General features: G+C 40.0%; 1 protein-coding gene across 2 annotated transcripts in view; it reads left to right on the forward strand.

Annotated features, from left to right (window-relative positions):
* Positions 1-25,003, forward strand: part of CFAP70 (cilia and flagella associated protein 70) — a 78,628-nt gene that overhangs the window by 43,276 nt on the left and 10,349 nt on the right. For both annotated transcript variants that reach the window (XM_068982516.1, XM_068982517.1), the window contains 9 exons: positions 2,294-2,419; positions 4,012-4,145; positions 4,262-4,377; positions 4,572-4,796; positions 18,360-18,518; positions 19,196-19,317; positions 20,774-20,926; positions 21,610-21,771; positions 24,168-24,257. In XM_068982516.1, coding sequence (XP_068838617.1) covers positions 2,294-2,419; positions 4,012-4,145; positions 4,262-4,377; positions 4,572-4,796; positions 18,360-18,518; positions 19,196-19,317; positions 20,774-20,926; positions 21,610-21,771; positions 24,168-24,257 — 1,287 coding nt within the window. The remainder of the gene's footprint in view (positions 1-2,293; positions 2,420-4,011; positions 4,146-4,261; positions 4,378-4,571; positions 4,797-18,359; positions 18,519-19,195; positions 19,318-20,773; positions 20,927-21,609; positions 21,772-24,167; positions 24,258-25,003) is intronic.

The raw sequence follows: 25,003 nt of genomic DNA on the forward strand, positions 1-25,003 counted from the left end.
CAGAGGATGAGATGGTTGGATGGCATCACTGACTCAATGAACATGGGTTTGGGTGGAATCCGGGAGTTGTTGATAGACAGGGAGGCCTGGCGTGCTGCGGTTCATGGGGTTGCAGAGTCCTACACGACTGAGCAACTGAACTGAGCTGAACTGATGCCAGTTATATCTTCATAAACCTGGGGAGAAAAGAGAAAGTCTGAAAAGATTTTATTGTATTTGGCCATAAAGAGGCTGTTGTTAACCTTTACATAGCGGTTTCATTGGTCTAATGAAGTAGATCCAAGTAATAGTGAATTGAAGAGTAAATGAGTGATCCGAAAGCAATTGGGATAAACATTCAAGAAGTTGGAAGATAAAGGGAAAAAGTAGGAAAATAGTAGCTGGAAATTAGAGATTTTCTGTTTAAGACGGAAGTCTTTAGAATGTCCTCAGGTTTAGGAAGAGGAGTCAGTAGATTGGGAGAAGTTGAAAGTTGAGGGGAAAGAGAGGGCAATCAATGGCAAACTTGGGATATACAAGTAGAAAAGGGTCAAGAATTTAGATGTAAGGATTAGTCTCGAAACAGAGAAGGATGTGATACCTCTTCCTCTGAGGCTGAAAGGAAAGACATACAATGGATGTAGGAATAAACAGTTTAGGGGCTTCCCGTCTTAACCACTGGTGGTTAAGTGGTTAAGAATCTGCCTTGCAATGCAAGGGATGCTGGTTTGATCCCTGGTCTACGGAGATTCCGCATGCTGTGGACTAACTAAGCCTGTGCACCACAGCTACTGAGCCCATGCTCTCGGCCCTGAGAGCTGCAGCTGCTGAAGGCGCATGTGCCTAGAGCCTGTGCTCTGCAACAGGAGAAGCCACCGATGAGCAGCTCACACACCGCGATGAAGAGGAGCCCCTGCTCTCTGCAGCTGGAGAAAGCCCACATGCACCGACAGAGACCCACCACAGCCAAGAAGTTAGATACATCTTAGAAAACAGAGCTTGGTTGTGGGATTCAAAAGTTGTAGGATTTTTTTTTTTTTTTTGCCTAATAATTTCTATTTCCTCTGTGAAGTAACTTCTTTACTGCAAGTGAAGGGAGTAAGTGTTGAATGTTAAGTTTGAAGAGAAGAAAATTTAGATACTGCCTAGCATAATGGAAAATGTTGCTGAACAAGGACAAATACATAGATTATTGAGAGTATTAAAGTCCTCAGCTAAGACCATATGCGGTTTTCTTCAGGCTCAATTAGCAGCTTCTGCCTAAGAAGGAAGAAGTCAGGTTGTAGGATTGTTTTGATTTGGGAGTTGTCTGAGCAAGTGCAGGAAAAGGACAAGGATGCCCAGGACTTGAATGTGCTGGTGAGAGAGCAGTATGATTAGATAATCATGAGGTCCAGGCTTATCCATTTGGGAAATTATAGACGTATTGGAAGTCAGAGAACAGTTTTAGGGGACTAAATGACAAGAAGACAGAAGGCTTGTAATGTGGGTGTGGGGAGTGGATATTAGAGGTAAAATATTTCTGGTTTGGGCATAGGAGTGTGTTGCTATAGGGATTTGGAGCTCAGAATTAGAAAGAACGGAGTACAGAGGCATTAACAGTGATCAGAAGCTCTCTTTGGCCCATCCCAAACTTAGCTTCACTCCTCACATTCCTTAGTAACTCTCCTTGTTAAAGTCAATGATATAAGTTTTATTTCTGGTTAAGAAATCGGGGGAGGGGTCTTCCCTGCCTCTAGCCTCTGGCCCAAGAGATTGCTTGTTATACCAGACCTCCTTTCCTATCTGGGTATAAAGGATATGTTATTTTTCCTTCTACCTTTCTGGCTATATCTAAAATGTCTCCTTGGTAGAATCTGTCTATATATCCCACTGAAAATATAGATGTAGCTGCCAAAGATTTGTTTTCTCGATGTTTGAAGATTCTAGCTAGTTCTTGCCCTTTTCATGTCATGACACCTAAAAAATGATAATATTTCTGTACACTAGAGAAAAGGAAAGAAGCTATTTGGGGTTAGAAGTGACTTAGGGATGCTGACTGCCCCGCCTTGAGGAGAGCAGTTCTGCTGTGAATAATTTTTACTCACTTCCATGAACCTCAGACTTTTGGTGTTCAGATACCTGAGATTCTATTTCACCCTTGATATTTATCTGTTGGTTCACACGCACTCTGTTACTGTACTGGCAAGACTGTGAGAAACCTCAGTATCATTTTAGATATCATAACTAGAGTCTCATATCTGGTTTATTCTTATAAAACTTCTCTGCTTATAACTGCTTCATTTTGTCTGCCTCTCATCTTAATGCTGACAAGACCATACCAGATGATGTCCAAGGCACCCCTCCAGTCATTTATACTAGCAGTGAACAGCTTCGACTCTTTGCATTTGAAGCAGAAGTCAATGAAAACTATGAAATGGCGACAGTGTACTATGAAGAGGTAATTAAACATCTTTCTGGTGGTTGTTGCTACTGCTAATTGTAAATATGGGTATAATACATAGTAGTGTTTGATTGTTTAAAATCCAACCTTGTTGGTGAAAAGACTGACACATAGATCAATAAAACAGAGTCCAAAAATAGGTCCAGAAACAGAGCCATTATATTTTTGACAAAATTGTTTACAAATTTAAAAATTCAATGCTGAAAGGATAGGCTTTTCAAAAAATTGTGTTAGAACAGTTGGTTATCCACATGCAGAAAATGAACCTGGAGAGAGAGAAATAAAGATGGCAGAGTAAGAGGACATGGAGGTCACCTCCTTGCCTTAAGCACATTAAAAATACATCTACATGTGGAACAATTCTCACTGGAAACTGACAGAAGGACTCCTGTACAACCAAGGCTGTCGGAAAGATACATGCATAATTTAGTTGAAAGGGAAGAAAAGTGATCTGGTTGGGACCTCTGTCCCTAGGAGGGGACTCAGAGGAAAAGGGAGGGTGCACTGGTGTATATTCAAACTGAGGAGTAAGTCAGCTGGAGGAAGATTGTCACATCCAGTTGTGAAGCTGTTACCCTGTGTTTTCTTCTGAGAATTTTATAGTTTTAGGTACTACATTTATGGCTTTGATCCATTTGAATTATTTTTTGTATATGGTGTTAGGTAAGGGTTCAACTTCATTCTCTGCATGTGGATATTCAGTTTTCCTAGCATAGTTTGCATAAAAGATTGTCCTTTCCCTACCGAATGGTCTTGACATCTTTGTCAAAAGTCATTTGACCATATATGTTAGGATTTATTTCTGGACTCTCCATTCTATTCCCTTGGCTTATATGTCCGTCTTTATACTAGTACCAGACTGATTACTGTAACTTTGTTAAGTTCTGAAATCAGGAAGTTTGAGTTTTCTAGTTTTGTTCTTTTTTAAGATTGTTTTGGATATTCAGGATCCTTAAGATTCCATATGAATTTTGGAATAGGCTTTTTTATTTCTGCAAAAAAATATCATTGGGATTTTGATAGATATTGCATTGAATCTGTATATTGCTTTTCACAGTATTGTCTTCTAATCTAATCTGTGAACATGCAATGTGCTTTCATTTGTTTATCTCTCTTCTTTAATTTCTTTTAGCAATGTTTTATAGTTTTCACTCATCATAAGTTGTTTTTAGTATTACATATTTGTGGATAAGCTGATATTTGCCTCCTCAAGACTGTGACAGAAGTGATTATATGTAAATCTTTAAAATGAAACATAAAATGAATCTTTTGGTTCCCAAGTATTGGATGAGCATATGGTGACCAAAACACTGATACTAGAAAGCAATGAACTGAGGATTCATTTGTTTTTTGAGGCTTTCATTTTTTACATTATTTCCAGAAATATTTATTGACCACATAATATAAGCCAGACAAGTAAGTGACTGTTCTGGGCATTCAGAAGTTAGTGGCAAGCAAAAAAGAAGTCACATTTCTAATTTCATAGAGCTTATAGTATTTTTGGAGTGCTTGCTCTGTGATGTTATGCGCATGAAGGATGTAACATAGCGTCTCAGTAACCTTGGTCCTCCTGATGTTTCGTGTGGCAGAGGTTAGTTCGGGAGCCCCAGAACCTGGAGCACTGGCTGGACTACGGTGCTTTCTGCCTCCTAACTGAAGACAATATCAAAGCACAGGAGTGCTTTCGAAAAGCCCTTTCCCTGAACCAGAATCACATCCAGAGGTATGGTTGGAAGAGAGATGAGGAATGAGTAGGGGCAGATAAGCTTCGGTGTGAGTTTGCCTTGGTTCCTGTGACGTGGGGCCATGTTGTCAGTCATGCTGGTGGTCTCTTCTCAGCTTGTTGCTGTGTGGTGTCCTGGCTGTCCTGATGGAGAACTATGAGCAGGCGGAAGTTTACTTTGAGGATGCTACTTGCTTGGAACCAACCAATGTTGTAGCCTGGACTTTACTTGGTTTGATACTTTCCTCTGATACAAATGTCTCTTCTTTCATTAGATTTTCCCTTTCTCTTTCCATTCTTTAATGGCCCATCATGTAATTCTTAAACTTTGGTAGAAGTGTGGGAAATCTAAATGAAATGCTGTCCTTCTACAGTATTTGATAGTGGGAAATTAGTCACATTTGTTTCAGCGTCTTTTTTTTTCAGGCTTGTACTATGAAATTCAAAATAATGATATTCGAATGGAAATGGCATTTCATGAAGCCTTCAAACAGCTTCAGGCACGGGTTCTTCAGGCACAAGTAACGAGGCAGAAGAGCGCCGGTACTGTAGAGTGTGTTGAGGAAGGAGGGAAAGCAGAATCCAGCTTAGGTCCTTGGGGAGTTACCAGTGGTTCTTCTACAGCAGCCCTCAAAGTGGAAGCCCCAACAGGTAGGACCAGGGAGATGGTGTGTGGCTATTGGAAGAATTATTGGCCTCATGAGTGGGACCTGGCACATAGTAGGTACTCAGTATATAGCTGTTAAATGAATGAGAACGTGGAGTTTTGAGTTGTTCCAGGGCTACCAGGCAACAGTCCTAAACATTTCCTCATTCATGTGACTGAAAGTTGGAAATTTCTACTGTTGTTGCTTGTCAATTTTTTGAGACTTAAAAATTTTTAGAGAATTTAACAACTCTGAAGGTGAAGCTGAAGGTGAAGTCGTTCAGTTGTGTCCGACTCTTTGCAACCCCGTGGACTGTAGCCTACCAGGCTCCTCTATCCAAGGGATTCTCCAGGCAAGAATACTGGAGTGGGTTGCCATTTCCTTCTCCAGGGGATCTTCCCGACCCAGGGATCAAACCTGGGTCTCCCACATTGGAGGCAGATGCTTTAACCTCTGAGCCACCGAAAGGGGTATCATTTTAGCAGAGTAAGTTTCATTCTTTTCCCCCTCACTCTCTTCCCCAGGATCTAAAGTCTCAGTAATGTGATTGTAAAATTTTTAAATTTATTTATACACTTTTTTTTTTTCCTGTTCTTCATTGACATTCTCCTTTCCTCCACTTTAGGAAATCATTCTAATGTGTTAAAGTTGTGTGTTTTTATGTGTTTCTTGCATATGTTATTTTGTTTATAAGTTGTTACACTTACTAACAAAGAATTGTTATTTTGTGTACATATATTTTCAACAGTTTAAGGTATAATGGATATTTCATAAACTGCACATATTTAACGTGTACAGTTTGATAAGTTTTGACATACAAACACATCCATGGAAACATCACCATAGTCAATATAATGAACATAATGAACATATCTGAAAACTCCAGAACTTTCTTTGTGCCCATTTGTAATCTCTTTCTCCCATCCAAGTACTCAACAGGCCTGACCCTGATCAGGTGAGATCTGGCGCAATTCAGGGTGGTATGGCTGTAGACTGTAATCTCTTTGTCTTGGCCCTGTTTCCATATAAACACCAATCAACTTTCTATTACTATGTGCCGGGAGCCAGCGTGAGGGATTCCACCCGTGACAAGGTCATGCAGCAGAGCTCTGATGGCAAGGCTAATCAGACCTCAGGTTTTCCCCCTGGGATTTCCTGAGCATCCACGCCCCAACAAATGAGAATCTGCCTGCTTTTCCACTCTTCTAATATTCTCTGGAAAAAGTCAAATCAGGGCTTTAGCCTTCTGCATTTGAAAGGGATGTTTCAGTAAAAACCCCTCTGATAACTCTCTAGCTTGCCTAACAGGTTCCCCCAGACCTCTTACAGCTTGTGAATTGCTTACAGCCCCCCAACCGTGAGAGGCACAAAGTTTAAAAGCATCTTAAAGATACAGAGCCTTTTCTAAAGAGTTAAAAATTATATTGGTAGAGGGTTTTCACTGTTGACTCAATGACTGCTACCAGGCCTCCATATTCTTTATCTTTTAGGCACCTGGGAGGATGTTAATCAATGTAAATGGGATATGGAAAAAGATATATAGTAGTTTTGATGTTAGCAACACTAGACTTTTGAGTTAATTACTTTTGTTATATATCACTGCACTCCTCTTGTGTCCTTGCTATGTAAGAATGTAACTTTATTTAGTGCTTTCTGAGAGTGGCACCAGACTTTGGGAAGATCAACACAAATAAGTCTTCTGGTTGACAAACCCTTATCAGAAAAAAGGCTGTAAAATGTTAATTGGCCTTTTTGGCCAGAAGATGATGTAAATCATCTAAGACTTGTGTATACAATGAGGTATGCAGAGAGAAAAGCCTGGTTTTGATAAGAGTCTGGGCTGCTAATGCTGCATAACTTTGTGTTACCCATTGATCTCCATGTTTTATCAAAAGTATAAAAGGCCTTCTGAACAATAGAGGACGGGGCCAGTCGCTGGACTGGTTTCCCCCGTGTCTCCTCTTTACTCTAATTTCAGGCTGAATTCCCATCTGGAGCGGGGTGGCTCGCCATGTCTACTTACTTGTCCCGGCTTTTAAGATCCACACGAGGGGGAGCCCAAGGCGGGGCACCCCCCGATATTCAAGTGGGCACCGGTGGCCCAACGTAGATGGTGCTAGCTCCTTGTCTGGAACTTTATTGGCCTTCCCCGTAAGCGAAGTTATTCAGCCTTCTTTCTCCACTTAATTTTCCTACTACACTATATCTTCCTAATCTAATCTTATATTAATAAATAAATAAGTTTTCCTCACCAACACCATCGAATTCCCTGGATCCACCGGGGCTGGACCCCGGCACCTATGGATGACTTTGCATTTGTTATAATTTTACTTATTTATTTATGGATGCGCTGAGTCTTCCATCAATGTGTGCAGGCTTTCTCTAGCTACAGTGAGTGCGGACAGCTACTCTTTGCTGTGGTGTGTGGTGGCCTCTCTTGTTGCAGAGCAAGGGCTCTAGGGCTTTGGGCTCAGTTGTGGATCACAGGCCCAGCTGCTTGCCGCATGTGGGATCTTCCCAGACCAGGGGTCCAACCTGTGTCCTCTGCATTGGCAGGCAGATTCTTAACCACTGGGGATGTCCCAACTTTAGAATTAAGAAGAATTACACAGTATATACTCTTTTTTGGTCTGACTTTTTCCACTTTAGTTAGTCAGTCAGCTCAATCACTCAGTCATGTCTGACTCTTTGCAACCCCATGGACTGCAGCATGCCAGGCCTCCCTGTCCATCACCAACTCCCAAAGTTTACTCAAACTCATGTCCATTGAGTTGGTGATGCCATCCAGCCATCTCATCGTCTGTTGTCCCCTTCTCCTCCTGCCTTCAATCTTCCCAGCATCGGGGTCTTTTCATGAGTCAGCTCTTCGCATCAGGTGGCCAAAGTATCGGAGTTTAAGCTTCAGTATCAGTCCTTCCAATAAACATTCAGGACTGATTTCCCTTAGGATGGACTGGTAGGATATCCTTGCAGTCCAAGGACCTCTCAAGAGTCTTCTCCAACACCACAGTTCAAAAGCATCGATTATTCAGCACTCAGCTTTCTTTATAGTCCAACTTTCAGATCCATACATGACTACTAGAAAAACCATAGCCTTGACTAGATGGACCTTTGTTGGCAAAGTAATGTCTCTGCCTTTTAATATGCTATCTAGGTTGGTCATAACTTTCCTTCCAAGGAGTAAGCGTCTTTTTATTTCATGGCTACAGTCACCATCTGCAGTCATTTTGGAGCCCAAAGAAATAAAGTCTGCCACTGTTTCCACTGTTTTCCCATCTATTTGCCATGAAGTGACGGGACTAGATGCCATGATCTTCATTTTCTGAATGTTGAGCTTTAAGCCAACTTTTTCACTCTCCTCTTTCACGTTCATTAAGAGCCTCTTTAGTTCTTCACTTTCTGCCGTAAGGGTGGTGTCATCTGCATATCAGAGGTTATTGATATTTTTCCTGGCAGTCTTGATTCCAGCTTGTGGTTCCTCCAGCCCAGTTTTTCTCATGAAGTACTCTGCATATACATTAAATAAGCATGGTGACAATATACAGCCTGACATACTCCTTTTCCTGTTTGGAACCAGTCTGTTGTTCTATGTCCAGTTCTAACTGTTGCTTCGTGACCTGCACACAGGTTTCTCAAGATGCAGGTCAGGTTGTCTAGTATTCCCATCTCTTTCAGAATTTTCCACAGTTTATTGTGATCCACACAGTCAAAGGCTTTGACATAGTCAATCAAGCAGAAATAGATATTTTTCTGAAACTCTCTTGCTTTTGCGATGATCCAGTGGATGTTGACAATTTGATCTCTGGTTCCTCTGCCTTTTCTAAAATCACCTTGAATATCTGGAAGTTCACGGTTCACGTATTGCTGAAGCCTGGCTTGGAGAATTTTGAGCATCACTTTGCTAGTGTGTGAGATGAGTGCAATTGTATGGTAGTTTGAGCATTCTGTGGCATTGCCTTTCTTTGGTATTGGAATGAAAACTGACCTTTTCCAGTCCTGTGGCCACTCCTGAGTTTTCCAAATTTGCTGGCATAGTGAGGGCAATAATTTTACAGCATCATCTTTTAGGATTGGAAATAGTCCAACTGGAATTCCATCACCTCCACTAGCTTTGTTTGCAGTGATGCTTCCTAAGTCCCATTTGACTTCACATTCCAGGATGTTTGGCTCTAGGTAAGTGATCACACCATCGTGATTATCTGGGTCATGAAGATCGTTTTGTACAGTTCTTCTGTGTATTCTTGCCACCTCTTCTTAATATCTTCTGCTTCTGTTAGGTCCCTACCATTTCTGTCCTTTATTGAGCCCATCTTTGCATGAAATGTTCCCTTGGTATCTCTAATCTTTCTCATTCTATTGTTTTCCTCTATTTCTTTGCCTTGATCACTGAGGAAGGCTTTCTTATCTCTCCTTGCTATTCTTTGGAACTCTGCATTCAGATGCTTATATCTTTCCTTTTCTTCTTTGCTTTTGGCTTCTCTTCTTTCCTCAGCTATTTGTAAGGCCTCCTCAGACAGCCATTTTGCTTTTTTGCACTTCTTTCTCTTTGGAATGGTCTTCCTCCGTGTCTCCTGTACAGTGTCATGAACCTTCATCCATAGTTCATCAGGCACTCTGTCTATCAGATCTCGTCCCTTAAATCCATTTCTCACTTTCACTGTAAAATTGTTAGGGATTTGATTTAGGTCATACATGAATGGTCTTGTGGTTTTCTCTACGTTCTCCAGTTTAAGTCTGAATTTGGCAATAACGAGTTCATGATCTGAGCCACAGTCAGCTCCCAGGCTTGTTCTTGCTGATTGCATAGAGCTTCTCCATCTTTGGCTGCAAAGAAGATAATCAGTCTGATTTCAGTATTGACCATCTGGTGATGTCCATGTGTAGAGTCTTCTCTTGTGTTGTTGGAAGAGGGTGTTTGCTATGACCAGTGTGTTCTCTTGGTAGAACTCTATTAGCCTTTGCCCTGCTTCATTCTGTACTCCAAGGCCAAATTTGCCTGTTACTCCAGGTGTTTCTTGACTTCCTACTTTTGCATTCCAGTCCCCTATAATGAAAAGGACATCTTTTTTGGGTGTTCTAGAAGGTCTTTTAGGTTTTCATACAACCATACTTTAGCTTCTTCAGCATTACTGGTCAGGGCATAGACTTGCATTACTGTGATATTGGGTTGCCTTGTAAACAAACAGAGATCATTATGTTGTTTTTGAGACTGCATCCAAGTACTGCATTTTGGACTCTTGTTGACTATGATGGCTACTCCATTTCTTCTAAGAGATTCTTGCCCACAGTAATCAATTTAATAGTCATCTGAGTTAAAATCATCCATTCCAATCCATTTTAGTTCACTGATTCCTAAAATGTCAACGTTCACTCTTGCCATTGCTGGTTTGATCACTTCCAGTTTGCCTTGATCCATGGACCTAACATTCCAGGTTCCTATGCAATATCGCTGTTTATAGCATTGGACCTTGCTTTCATCACCAGTCATATCCACAACTGGGTGTTCTTTTTATTTTGGCTCCATCTCTTCATTCTTTCTGGAGTTAGTTCTCCACTGATCTCCAGTAGCATATTGGACACCTATCGACCTGGGGAGTTCATCTTTCAATGTCCTATCTTTTTGCCTTTTCATACTATTCATGGGGCTCTCTAGGCAGGAATACTGAAGTGGTTTGCCATTCCCTTCTCCAGTGGACCACATTTTGTCAGAACTCTCCACCATGACCCGTCCATCTTGGGTGGCCCTACACAGCATGACTCATAATTTCATTGAGTTAGACAAGACTGTGGTCCGTACGGTTAGATTGGTTAGTTTTCTGGTGGTTTTCAGTCTGTCTGCCCTCTCATGGAGAAGCATAAAAGGCTTACGAAAGCTTCCTGATGCTATAGACTGACTGAGGGGGATACTGGGTCTTGTTCTGATGGGTGGGGCCATGCTCAGTAAATCTTTAATACAATGTTGATTATTTTGAGACTCAAGCATGTTGTTGCCCATATCAGTAGTTCATCCTTTTTTATTGCTAAATAATATCCTGATGTGTGGCGATACCACACTGTATTTATTTAATCAACGCTGGGCTGGAAGAAGCACAAGCTGGAATCAAGATTGCTGGGAGAAATATCAATAACCTCAGATATAAAGATGACACCACCCTTATGGCAGAAAGCAAAGAACTGAAGAGCCTCTTGAAAGTGAAAGAGGAGGGTGAAAAAGTTGGCTTAAAGCTCAACATTCAGAAAACGAAGATCATGGCATCTGGTCCCATCACTTCATGGGAAATAGTTGGGGAAACAGGGGAAACAGTGTCAGACTTTATCTTTTTGGGCTCCAAAATCACTGCAGATGGTGACTGCAGCCATGAAATTAAAAGATGCTTACTCCTTGGAAGAAACATTGTGACCAACCTAGATAGCATATTGAAAAGCAGACACATTACTTTGCCAACAAAGGTCTGTCTAGTCAGGGCTATGATTTTTCCAGTGGTCATGTATGGATGTGAGAGTTGGACTGTAAAGAAAGCTGAGTGCTGAATAATCGATGCTTTTGAAGTGTGGTGTTGGAGAAGACTCTTGAGAGTCCCTTAGACTGCAAGGAGAGCCAACTAGTCCATTCTGAAGGAGATCAGCCCTGGGATTTCTTTGGAGGGAATGATGCTGAAGCTGAAACTCCAGTACTTTGGCCACCTCATGTGAAGAGCTGACTCATTGGAAAAGACTCTGATGCTGGGAGGGATTGGGGGCAGGAGGAGAAGGGGACAACAGAGGATGAGATTGCTGGATGGCATCACTGACTCGAAGGACGTGAGTCTGAGTGAACTCCGGGAATGCATGATAGACAGGGAGGCCTGGTGTGCTGCAATTCATGGGCTCGCAAAGAGTCAGACACGACTAAGCGACTGAACTGAACTGAACTGATATATATTTGGACTGTTTCTAGTTTGGGACTGTTAAAGTTGCTGTGGATATTGTGTTCAAATTTTTGTGTAGACATGGACTTTCATTCTTTTGGATAAATACTTGTTATTATTTTTTGTCGCAAAGTTGTGTTTGACTCTTTGCAACCCCATGGAATGCAGCATGCCAGGCTTCCTTGTCCTTCACCATCTCCCAGCATTTGCTCAGATTCATGTCCATTGAGTCAGTGATACCATCCAACCATCTCATCCTCTGTCACCCCTGATACTAGGAAAGATTGAGGGCAGAAGGGAAAGAGGATGAGATGTATAAATACATAGAAGTTGAGTAGCTGGGACTGTTCAACTTAGAAGTTGAATATCTGGGTTATCTAGCCATATGTTTTTTTATTTTCTAATACTTGAGAATTTTTCCTGATATACTTGTTTCTTATTTCTAATTTAATGTAATAGTGGTTAGAAAATGTGCTTTACATGATTTGAATCCTTTTAATTCTATTTTGACTTGTTTTATGGTTTAGTAGTTTAATCTGACTTGATCCATGTACACTTGAAAAGAGTGTATATTCTGAGGTTGTTGAGTGGAGTGTTCTGTAAAGTGAGTTTAATTAGTTGATTATGTTGTTCAGCTCCGCAAATGCTTTGTAGTTTTGTGCCTTTGAAGTTTTGTTTAAATAGTTCTTCCTACCTCAAGTCACATTTTCTTCAATTAACTTTATAATATTAGTTTTACATTTACATGTTTAATCTGTCCAGATTCCATCTTTGAGTGTGATGCTAGGTGGAAACTAGTTTCATTTTTCTCCATGTAGAGAGATAATTTTCTCTAAACCATATGTTAAACAATCATCTTTTATCATTTGATTTAAGGTGTATATGTCTCTGAGCTCTATGTTCTGATTTGTCTGATCTTAAAACAACATCACATTCTTTATTGCTGTGGTGTTATACTATGCCTTGGTTTCTGGCATATGAGGTTTTCCCATTTGCTTGCTTTATGTATACCTGATTTACCTGTTCATGAATCTTTATTCACCTATATGAATTTTATAGTGAGTGTATCAAGTACATTAAAAAGCCAGTTGGACATTTTATTTCGACTGTATTGAGTTTATAAATTAATTTAGGGGTAATACACATCTGTGCTTCTGTGCTTGGTCCTCAGTCATGTCCAACTCTTAGTGACACCATGGACTGTAGCCGTCATGCCCTCCTTCAGGGGATCTTCCCAACCCAAGAATCAAACCCAGGTCTCAAGCATTGCAGGCAGATTCTTTACCGTCTGAGCCAACAGGGGACCCCAGTAGACATCTGCATATTATTAACCATTCTATCCAAGTTTGTGGAGAATCTCTCCATTTACTCAGGTCATCTTCTGGGTTCTTTATTAAAGTTTTTAACATTTTTTCACCAGTGAGGCCCTGTTTAAGTAATTCATAGTTGTTTTATTGATTGCATTGCTATCAGAAGAGTATCTTATTTTAATTATGTTTTCTAGTTGGTTATTGCTGGCATTTTTTAATGTATGCTATTGATTTTCTACATTTTAGATTTTAGTGTATACTATTGCTCTTTAGATTTGACTTGTGTATGATAATCTAATTTGACTCATTTTTTTAAAATAGGGAGCTTAGTTTATTTATTTGTTTATTTTCAGCTGGGCTGGGTCTTTGTTAGTATGCGGGCTTTTCTCTAGGTGCATGGAGTGAGGGCTACTCTCGTTGAGGAGGGCAGAGTTCTCCTTGCAGTGGCTTCTTTTATTGCCGAGCACAGGCTCCCGGGCGTGCAGGCTTCAGTAGTTGTGGCACTTGGGCTCTAGAGCACAGGCTCAGTAGTCGTGCACAGGCTTAGTAGCTCCTTGGCACGCGGCATCCTCCTGGACCAGAGATCGAACCTGTGTCTCCTGCACTGGCAGGAGGATTCTCCACCGCTGAGCCACCAGAGAAGCCCATAATTTGACTCTTATTGACTCAGGTGGATTATTACTTCTGTTGTTTTTTCCAGAATATGATTATTATATCATCTGCCAATAATGATAGTATTACCTTTTCTTCCCAATTCTCATACTGCTCACCTCTTTTTATTATTTACAGTAATATGTTGTATATTAGTTGTAGTGTTCAGCCTTGTCTTCTTTCCCTAAGGGGAATGAGTTTAAAGTTTGTCTATTAAATCTAAGATATGGTTTTAAGATTTTTCTTAAAAAAAAAAAAAAAAACCTTTACAGAATTAAGAAAAGTCTCTTCTGTTCTTAATTTCCAAAGAGTTTTTTTCATTAATAAGTATTGATCTTTATCAGATTCTTTTTCTGCATCAATTGAAAAAAAATTATTTTCTCCTTTTATCTATTAGTATAGTGAACAACATTGATAGATTTCTTTTATACTGAACAGTCCTTGCAATAATTGAATAAATACTGCTTGATCATAGTGTATTAACTTTTAATATACCTTTTGATTTGAATAGCTAACTCTTTATTTTGGATCTTTGCATCTGTGTTCATAAATGAAAGCCTATAATTTGTTTTGTCTAGTTTTATGATCCAGATTATTAGGTACCTTTTGTTCTTTTGCTTTTCGTCTTTAATGTATTTGTATTTTATGTTTCTTAGTGTTATTCATGGCATTTTCTACTTTTTTGCATTTTCTACTTTTTAGGGTTCATCAATTTCATCTAGGTTGAAAAAATTCATTAGAAGGACATGTTTTTTCATATTAATATATTATTTTTATACAAACTTTATTTTTTAGAGCAGTTTAAGTTTCTAAGGTTATGTCTTGTTCTTTTATTGATAACATATTCATCTGTCTCTTCATTTTCACCAATTCTCTATTTATTTCTGTGTTAGATAGGTCGGTTGGCTACATTTCCCTGTCTTGAAGAAGTGCCTTATGTAGGAGATGTCCAATGGGGTCCAGCAGGGCACTCTTCTCTGGTCACCAGAGGTATACACTCTAGAAGTATCCCTCTTCTCTTGTGGCAAGGTGAACTTTATGGGCATGCTGGTAAGCAGGACTGGCCCCTGGCCCAATTGTCCATGAGGCTGTGCCTTATGTGGTGACTGAGGGCCCACTGGATAGCACAGTATCTTCCTGTGTGGTTGGTCGTGCGTCCCTGAGGGACTCAAGGCTAGTGCCAGTCCACTGGTGGGCAAGTCCGTATCCCCAAACAGCTGTTTGTGAGCTCCAGGGGAGCTCATGGCTTGTGCCAACCCACTGGTGAGTGGGGTCGATTCCCATTGGTAATAGGCCAAAGGGAAGATTCTAAAATGGCATTTACTAGTACCAACGTTATTATGGTAGAATGCTTCCAAAATAGCTGTTTCACCAGTGTTTGCATCCCTAGAGGGAGTACCAGCTTCTGCCACTCCAGAAGGTTCTCCAAGATCAGCAAGAGGGTCTGACCCAGGCTCCTTTCAAGTTAATGCCTCTGCGCTGAGACTTGGACCATGTGAGATTTTGTGGATGCCGTTTGAGTGGATTATCTATTTCCTATAGTCCTTTGGCTCTCCTTATCCTAAGCCCCACTGGTTTTCAAAGCCAGATGTTCTGGGGGCTTGTCTTCCTGATGCAGAATCCCTGGGTTGAGGACCCTGATATAGGGCTCAAACCCCTTGCTCCTCGGGGAGGACCTCTATGATGGTGATATTCCTCATGTTTGTGGGTCACCAAGCTGAGAGTGTGGATCCTGACGATACCATGTCCCCATCCCTCCTACTATCTCATTGTGGTTCCTTTTTTAAGTCTTTAGTGTGGAAAACATTTTCTTCTAGTCTCTGTCATTTTCATAGATAAAGACAGCTGTTCTATAAGTGGTTGTAAATTTGGTGCATCCAAATTTACACCTCCCTCCAAATGGGAGGCGGTGAGTTCAGGGTCTTCCTACTCTGCTTTTTTGGCCACCTCCAGTTTCTTTTTTTTTTTTTTTCATTAAGATCATCATGTCTCGATGATCAGTCTGCATATTTAACCAGTCTCTTTTTCCTGAAATGCATATTGTATTACCTCCATCTCTAATAGTTTGGGTTTCCTTCTCTTTCTTGTTCTGCCTACAATGCGGGAGACCTGGGTTCAATCCCTGGGTCGGGAAGATCCCCTGGAGAAGGAAATAGCAACTCACTCCAGTACTCTTGCCTGGAAAATCCCATGGATGGAAGAGCCTGGTAGGCTCCAGTCCATGGGGTCGCAAAGAGTCGGACATGACTTAGCAACTTCACTTCACTTTGCTGTCTTGATACATCCATTGGGTGTAATCATTTCCCAGTAATACTGTCTTACTTTCTAAGATCTCACCGACCCTCACAGTTTCTGTTTCTCTTCTCATAACTCTCAAATGTCTGTCTTTAATGCTGATGCCCCTCCAGAGTCTAGCAGTGGCTTTTTCCACTAGTTAACTCATCTCCCCATATCTCAAACTGCCTACATTGTTATATTAGGCACCCAAGCTCATGATCTCAGAGTCAGTCCTGCTGCTTCTTGCTTGCTTCCTTGACCTTCCCCGTATCTTTATATCAAGTTGATTTCCCAGACCAGCTGATTCTCTTTCGAAATGCTCCCTACACCATCCCTTTATATTTCCACCGCTATCCATTACCAATATCCAGAGTGTTATAACAGCCTTATTATGGATTTCTTCATCAACATTTTTTTCTCCTTGCTGCGTAGTACTACTAGAGTAATCTTCATAAAATACCACTTTAATCCTCTGATTTTTCTGCTAAAACTCTTCATTGTAACCCTCTTCTTTTTCTTATAGAAGAAAACTCCTAGCATTCAAATACCAATACACTCTAGCCCCTAACCTCCCTTTCCTTAATTTTTGCTATGCAGTCCTCAGTACCTATTAAAATAATTAGCTTGCTACTCCCAAGCTTTAGCCCCTACCTCTTTACCTATCCAACTTTTACCTATTTTTCAAAGCCATATCTTTTTCTCTAGCTGAGAGTGACCTCTTCTGAGTCAGAGCCAATTGGCATTGATCATTTCCTAACTGGCATTGCTTTTTATTTTTATTCCTAAAACATGTATTTATGTGAGAGGCAGCATGGTATGTTTAAGAGCTTCAGCAAATTAACTTTTCTGTGGTGGTTCACTTTGTTTAAGGCAACATAATAAACATATCTCATAGTGTTGTGAAAAAGAAATAAAACTATGCATTACAGTCCTTAGGTTCAAATACAGTCATGTTCAAATGGAGCTACTTTATATGATGATGATGATGATGGTGGTGACGATTTTTGAGTAATGAGATACAATGGAATTCTTGTCCTCAAGGGGTTTTAATATTTTGTAAAACTATGTTAATATTCTCCTTTGGATTCTTGAGATTCTAGGTATAGCTTTGGCAATAGGTATTTGTTTGGAATTATCAGGACTTGGGCTCACAGCAGGTTTGGACTAGGGAGTCATCGTGGCAGGAGCTGTGCTGTCCGTGTAGCTTGTGCTCTTTAAATTAATCAGAATAAAAGTCTGCAAAACAACATTTCTTTCCATGAAATATTTAGGGGATATGTATGCTTTGGAAGTTACTTGTATTTTATCTTCTTTTATAATAAATTTTTTTCACTGTATTTGTCTTTCATTTTTTAAATTATGAAAATATGATAACACATTTATAGGAGACTTGAAAATGCATAACAGAGTTACTTGTAGTTCCACTTATATATTACAATTATCTTTTAAAGTAGGTAAATTAAGAGTTTTAGTTGGAGATTCAATATCAAGCTCTCAAAGATTAACAGAATGAATATACAGAGAAATAGAAGGATAGAGTAGACCTGAAAAGCACTATAAACCAATCTGACATAATTAAGATTTACACAATTTTCATATAACAATAAGATACAAATTCTATTCAAGGTCCCATAGACTATAAACTATGAAGACATTGGAACATATCCAGTGATATAAGACCAGGTGCAAAAATTTCATGGTCTAAATATACCGATATCGTACAGTCTGTTCTCTTTTCACTGTGGTATTATGTTAGAGATCAACATCAAAATATATTTGAAAATAACTCACATATTTTCAAGTGCAATATGACATTTGCCAAGAGAGATATTTGACTTAGCTATTGAGAACCTCAACAAAATTAGAAGACAAAAAACACAGAGGGTAGTTGCAGAGAAGAAAGTGTTTGAATGAGAAATTAATATCAAAGATACTTTAAAAATCTCATTTTGGGGAAGTTAAATGTCACAAATATTTGTAATAGAATAAAAATGAAAAGAGAATTTACCAGAATTTGTTGTACACTGAAGCTGCTCAATGCAATTAAATACAATGTGGAGTCTTGAATGAAGTATGAAAACAAATAATGGACACTAGCATAATGAAGGAAATGGCAACCCACTCCAGTGTTCTTGCCTGGAGAATCCCAGGGACGGGGGAGCCTGGTGGGCTGCCGTCTATGAGGTCGCACAGAGTCGGACACGACTGAAGCGACTTAGCAGCAGCAGCAGCAGCATAATGAATAAATACTGTATCACATGTTAACTTCCTGTTGTTTTTTTACAACATAGTATTTATTTATATTTTCAGAATTGGATTAGAAGTTTCAAGCCACCTTCAAATTTTTTCCTATAATAAACATTTAAATATTAATACAATTTAGGAAGGTTTATTTTTCTCATTAAAATATAATCTTTTTAGGACTAGGAGCTCCATTATCCATTCTAGATGAATTTCTTGATGAATCCTCTCAGCTGCAGTCTGATTCCCATGAACCCATTTTGTCTGTACAATCTCAGGATCCAGCTGCCAGCCAGAAAGCATCCAACATACTTATCAAGGAGACAGCATCAAAAAAAGGTAACTAGAATAAAGATTTCTGCTTGAAAGAAGGGCATAAACAAACTAGGCAATGATAAAGACCCTTCTGATGACCAAAATGGCAGTCTTGTTTGAAGTTGATTGGTTTATGTGTTATGTTTAAATTCCTTCATATGAGGCTAGTCTCTGAAATCCAATCTCAGTAGTGCCACTCTTTCACTTTTAGCTCAGAGAAATAGCCAACAGATCTACGACTTTCTAACAATGAATTTTCATGTTTGGAATATCTAAAGGTTCAAAGTATCTACAGATCTATTTCACATTCAGGAAGATCTGAATACTTTTTTTGGCCAGAGAAGGGATGGGTACATGCTGTCCAACATGTGGGATCTTAGTTCCCTGACAAGGGATTGAACTTGTGCTTCCTGCAGTGGAAGGGGGGAGTCCCAACCGCTGGACTGCCAGGGAAATTGCAGGAAGATCTGAATTAAAAAAAAAACTCTCATTTCATTCAACTTTTATTTGGAACCACCAGTAGACTAACCTTGAGAATCTATGAGATCTCTTTGGGGGCCATTGTTGTAGAATAATCTATAGCTTTCAAGATTATACTTTCTCTCTTATAATTGAGTAGAATACTCTCTCTTCTATGTATCTGAGGTTCTGAATTTTTTCTTTATATCTAATTGTCTATTATTTTAATATCATATTTTCAGAAGCCCTAAAATCTCAAGAGTCATCAACTTGTCTGCATTCTACCCCGTATAGCGTTTCCCAAACTCCTACCACCATTTTCATGGAGACCATACGCTTCTTGATGAAGGTCAATGCTGTGCAGGTAAGAATATTTGGAATAGGGCAAGTAGAGGGAGAGATTTTAATGAACTACTTATTCTATTATAGTGGTGTCTCTGCATGTTTAAATGTGTATGATGCAGAAATCAAACATGTTTCTAAGAGCACACTGTAGGCCTAATGGTATAAACATCCAAATGTGAACTACTCTCTGCAGAAAGCATTAGCAGACCTCACTGCCAGTCTGCTTCCTATAGAATATCAGCAAAGCAAAGTCAGACTCTGAGTTGTGTAGCCTGATGTTACTTTAGTATGGGAACTCATATTATGTGAGTGTTAGGGGTTCACAGGAGCCTAAGCACACCCTTCTTTCCTTCCAGATTCTGAACCAATTGAAACTATTACACAATGCTATTGAGGGATAAAAATATTAACTTTTTATTGGTAAAACTGGGCTGGATATATGATTGGTCCCAGATCTGACCTAGCCGTGCAGTCATAGGTGGAACATCTGGAAAGGTGCAGTCTCCTCCCAGAGAAGAAGAGCATCCTGCAAGGTCTACCTACCACATAGGCAATGAGGAACATACCCATGAAGCAAGCAGTAAGAGAGAGAGCAAGATGAAGGAGCCAAGAGAGCTGGCCCTCAATCTGTAGAGTGCATGTCCCACTTGAGGGTGGGCAAACTCAAGAAAGGGCAAGAATTACAAACTCAATGAGAGTGGACCGCATAAAACAGGAGCCTTTAACATACTGACCATTCACAGTAGAGAAACAGGCTCTCTGTCTTCCTAATTAAATGAATCACTTTTCCCCCCAGGTCCAAGAGCCTGAATGCAGGTAGAGGAGAGAGCTGCAGAGCCTTCCCCTGTATTTTCCTAAGCAGGTATTAATGTTAGTGGAAGTTTCTGTGTTATAGCCTGGGATGAGAACAGAGGGAGAAGGGTTTCTCCTCTACTTAGCAAGTATATATGAGTTTGTCAAATTTGCAGGCCTTAAATCATATTAAGAACAAAGAATAGCCCAAAGTATAACTGGTGAATATAACAAATATTTGAGAGTATGTCAGAAACAGACATTTATGTTTCTAAGATCCCAAGTCTAGAATTTTAGAAAGGGAAGTTTTGCCTCATTCTGAGTTTCCTTGTAAACACAAATGCCTGAACATTTACGTTATATGTTAATTTGGTGGTTGATAAAATGCCTATGTATGCTACACAGTAGGCTAAAACTCATCTAGTATGATGAGCAAGAACAGGATTGTATAGTACTACAGATAATTAACTTGGAAATATTCCCACATGAATAGCTCTTAATGGAGCCATGATATGCTGAATGTTCATAACTCACCTCTAGCCTTTTGAAATTGATAATCATCTCATTCTATAATATACTTTTTATTATTTATTATCAGAGACACAATCTTCAACCATGAGAGCTGTGGAACTGACACAATGCAGTCATTTACATGTTTCTTATCATCTGATTTTTCCTTGCAGTATGTACACAGAGTGCTTGCCCATGAGCTACTGTGCCCTCAAGGAGGCCCCAGCTGTGAGTATTATTTGGTGCTGGCCCAGACACACCTTCTCAAGAAGGACTTTGCTAAAGCAGAGGAATACCTTCAACAAGCTGCCCAGATGGACTACCTGGTAATTACTTTCGCTGCTGCTGCTACTGCTAAGTCGCTTCAGTCGTGTCTGACTCTGTGCAACCCCATAGATGGCCTCCTACCAGGCTCCCCCGTCCCTGGGATTCTCCAGGCAAGAACACTGGAGTGGGTTGCCATTTTCTTCTCCAATGCATGAAAGTGGAAAGAGAAAGTGAAGTTGCTCAGTCGTGTCCGACTCTTAGCGACCTCATGGACTGCAGCCTACCAGGCTCCTCCATCCATGGGATTTTCCAGGCAAGAGTACTGGATTGGGGTGCCATTGCGTCTTAAATTTAGTTTGGAGAAGGGACAAGCCGTTAACTCATTTTATCTAATTTCCTTCCATTTGTTTTTCTTAATTAATCATGACTTTTACAAAGGCCAGGGAAAAGATAAGGACAGCTCTTTAGCAGACAGTTTATCTACTTCAGTTTTCCTGAACTTCTACTTTCTCTTTGTGAACACCATCATGAATGTTTTTCTTAATATTTACCCGAAGGACAAAATGACTTTGAAGAATGAGCGGGCAGTCCTAGAGCAGTATTTCCCGGTACAACTGAATGGCCCTCTTTCTAATTTGCAAAAAACACGGACTTCATTTAAATAAAAATATTAAACAAAAATCATTAATATGCTTTTAAATACTATCTCATCCCATGTACTACTTGTTCTTCACTTTCTCAGAACCCTAATGTCTGGGGCGTAAAGGGTCATCTCTATTTTCTGAGTGGAAATCATGTGGAGGCCAAGGCATGCTATGAGCGAACCATTAGTTTTGTAGTGGATGCTTCTGAAATGCACTTTATCTTCCTACGCCTGGGGCAAATATATCTGGAAGAGAAAGAGGTGAGGAATAGAGGATGGGGAATAACTGGTCATGGTCTGGGACCTGATTAACATTAACATCCTTCTTTGAGGATTAAAAATAGTAATATGATACTTTGACATCCAAAGGTAGTGACTTGCTCAACATCAGATAACCAGTAATTAATAGAAGTAGGATTCAAACTCAGGCAGTCTAATATTCAGTTCAGTTCAGTCGCTCAGTTGTAGCTGACTCTTTGCGACCCCATGGACTGCAGGCCTCCACACCAGGCCTCCCTGTTCATCACTAACTCCTGGAGCTTACTCCAACTTAGGTCCATTGAGTCGGTGATACCATCCAACCATCTCATCCTCTGTTGTCCCCTTCTCCTCCTGCCTTCAATCTTTCCCAGCATCAGGGTCTTTTCAGATGAGTCAGTTCTTCACATCAGGTAGCTAAAGTATTGGAGTTTCAGCTTCAGCATCAGTCCTTCCAATGAATATTCCATGAAAAAACATTTATAGAGGATACACTGCTTTGTAATAAAAATACTGTGAAAAAAATTACTGAGAAAAAACATTTACAAAGGATACACCGCTAAAGGCTGCTATCCAGAATATACAAAGAACTCTAAAAACTGAACAATAAGAACAACAATTCTTTAAGAAAACAATATTTAAGAAATGGGCCAAAGACCTTAACAAACATAATACTGAGGAAATATAAAAGACAGAAGGGACCTGCCTGGTGGTCCAGTATTTAAAATTCCATGCTTCCACTGGAGGGAGTGCAGATTTGATCCCTGGTCAGGGAACTAAAATCCTGCATGCCACACAGTGAGGCCAAAAAATTTAATGAAAGAAGAAATACAGATGGAAAATAAACACATGAAAAGATGCTCCACATCATATATCATTAGGGAAATGAAAATTAAAACAGTAACGAAATATAACTAAACACCAAAATCTGGCCAAAATCAGGCACACTGACATTGCCAAATGCTGCTCAGGATGTGGGAGCAACAGGAATTCTCTTTCATTGCTGGTGGGAATGACAATTGATACAGCTACTTTGTACGACAGTTTGGCAATTCCTAACAAAATCAGAAATATTTTTACCCTCTGATGCAGCAGTTATGCTCCTTGTATTTACATAAAGAAGTTGAAAACTCATCTCCACACCAAAACCTGCACATGGGTGTTTATAGTAACTTTATTTATAACGGCCAAAACTTGGATGCAACCAAGATGTTTTTCAGTAGGTGAATGGATAAATAATCTGTGGTACAGCCAGATAATAGAATATTGCTATGCTAAGTCACTTCAGTCGTGTCCTACTCTGTGTGACTCCACAGATGGCAACACACCAGGCTCTCCCATCCCTGGGATTCTCCAGGCAAGAGCACTGGAGTGGGTTGCCATTTCCTTATGCAGTGCTAAAAAGCTATCAAGCTGTCAGGCTATGAAAAAACATAAAAGGAGCCTTCAGTTCAGTTCAGTCGCTCAGTCGTGTCCAACTCTTTGCGACCCCATGAATTGCAGCATGCCAGGCCTCCCTGTCCATCACCAACTCCCGGAGTTCACTCAGACTCACGTCCATCGAGTCAGTGATGCCATCCAGCCTTCTCATCCTCTGTCGTCCCCTTCTCCTCCTGCCCCCAGTCCCTCCCAGCATCAGAGTCTTTTCCAATGAGTCAGCTCTTCACATGAGGTGGCCAAAGTACTGGAGTTTCAGCTTCAGCATCATTCCTTCCAAAGAAATCCCAGGGCTGATCTCCTTCAGAATGGACTGGTTGGATCTCCTTGCAGTCCAAGGGACTCTCAAGAGTCTTCTCCAACACCACAATTAAATGCTTGTTATTTACTGAAAAAATCAAATGTGCGCAAGGTAGGCGGTGCATGATTCCAACTGTATGATATTCTGGAAGAGGTAAAACCATGGTGACAGTAAAGGTATCAGTGATTTCCGGGGACTGGAGGAAGGAGAGTGATGAGTAGATGAAGCATAGAGGGTTTTAAGGGCAATGAACATACTGTAATGATGGAAAAATGTCACACGTTTGTCCAAACCCATAGAATGTACAACACCAAGAGTGTACCCTGAGGAAAACCGTGGACTTTAGGTGATGATGATATGTCAGTGTAGGTTCATCAGTTGTAACAAAGATAGTACTCTGGTGGAGGATATTGCTAATGGGAGAGCCTATGCATGTGTGGGGACTGGGGGTAATTGGAAAATCTCTGTATTTTCAGTTTTGCTGTGAACATAAAACTTCTCTTAAAAAGTTATAATATGAGTCCTTAATAATCCAAGGACTCATCTAACTTAGATTGGTGTGGAGTGTTAATACAATTACAGAAGCCCCATGATTATTCTGGCAATGCAGTATTTAAAGCTTCTAGAAGAACAACAGCTTAGTGGTGCTTTCTTTCTACAGTACGAAAAGGCAAAGAAAACCTACTTGCAAGCCTGTAAGAGATCACCTTCATGCCTTACCTGGCTAGGACTGGGAATCGCCTGTTATCGGGTAAGAGTATGAGGTATTGAGACTAGCCTGTGCATATAGCTGACCTTGACTCCTTGGCCTTCCAGGCATCCGTGGGGTTTGAATGATGGTGGGAAGGCTATCAGGGCAATCTTCTCTAATAAAAAGCTGCTCTTCAAAGCTGTTCAGTAGAAAAGTGAAGTTCCATCTGAACTACAAAAATAAAATGTTCTTTAAAAATCCCACAAAAACTAAAGTGTGAAGCTATATAATAAAAAAATTAATGTTATTTGGTACATAAGCTCATAATTTTATGATGTTACCTGTAAGAGAAAAGTGATATAGGATGTGAAGAATCGACTCAATTAAAGAAGTTAATTGATGCTTATTAAGCTCTGTGGCCCTTCTATATTCAGGAAAAGTTGCTACAGCCGCTGGCAGATCTTCTGTTCCTCTGCCCCTGAAAACTCTTTAGTCACCCTTCCCTCCTTTTCTCTAATCTTTGAAAGAGGCATGCATTCGCCTGTTCTCATCTAACTCCTTCATGCATATTTGTGATCTTTCCCTCTCCTTTTCTCCTAATCCCTTACTTTATTAATATTTTCTTTTTTTAAAATTTACATTGCTAGGCTTTCCTTCTCAATCAGCTCTTTCCGTATACTTCCTCCTTCTTTAACAGCGATAACAACCTCCTTGGTTGTTAACCTTAACCAAAAGAGTGTTTATGTGCCTTGATTCCTATCCCTCATTGCTGTTTTATTTTTTAAATCATAAAGGTAAAATATGAT

This window comes from Capricornis sumatraensis, chromosome 10 (genome assembly GCF_032405125.1).
Source record: "Capricornis sumatraensis isolate serow.1 chromosome 10, serow.2, whole genome shotgun sequence".
Taxonomy (NCBI): Eukaryota; Metazoa; Chordata; class Mammalia; order Artiodactyla; family Bovidae; genus Capricornis; species Capricornis sumatraensis.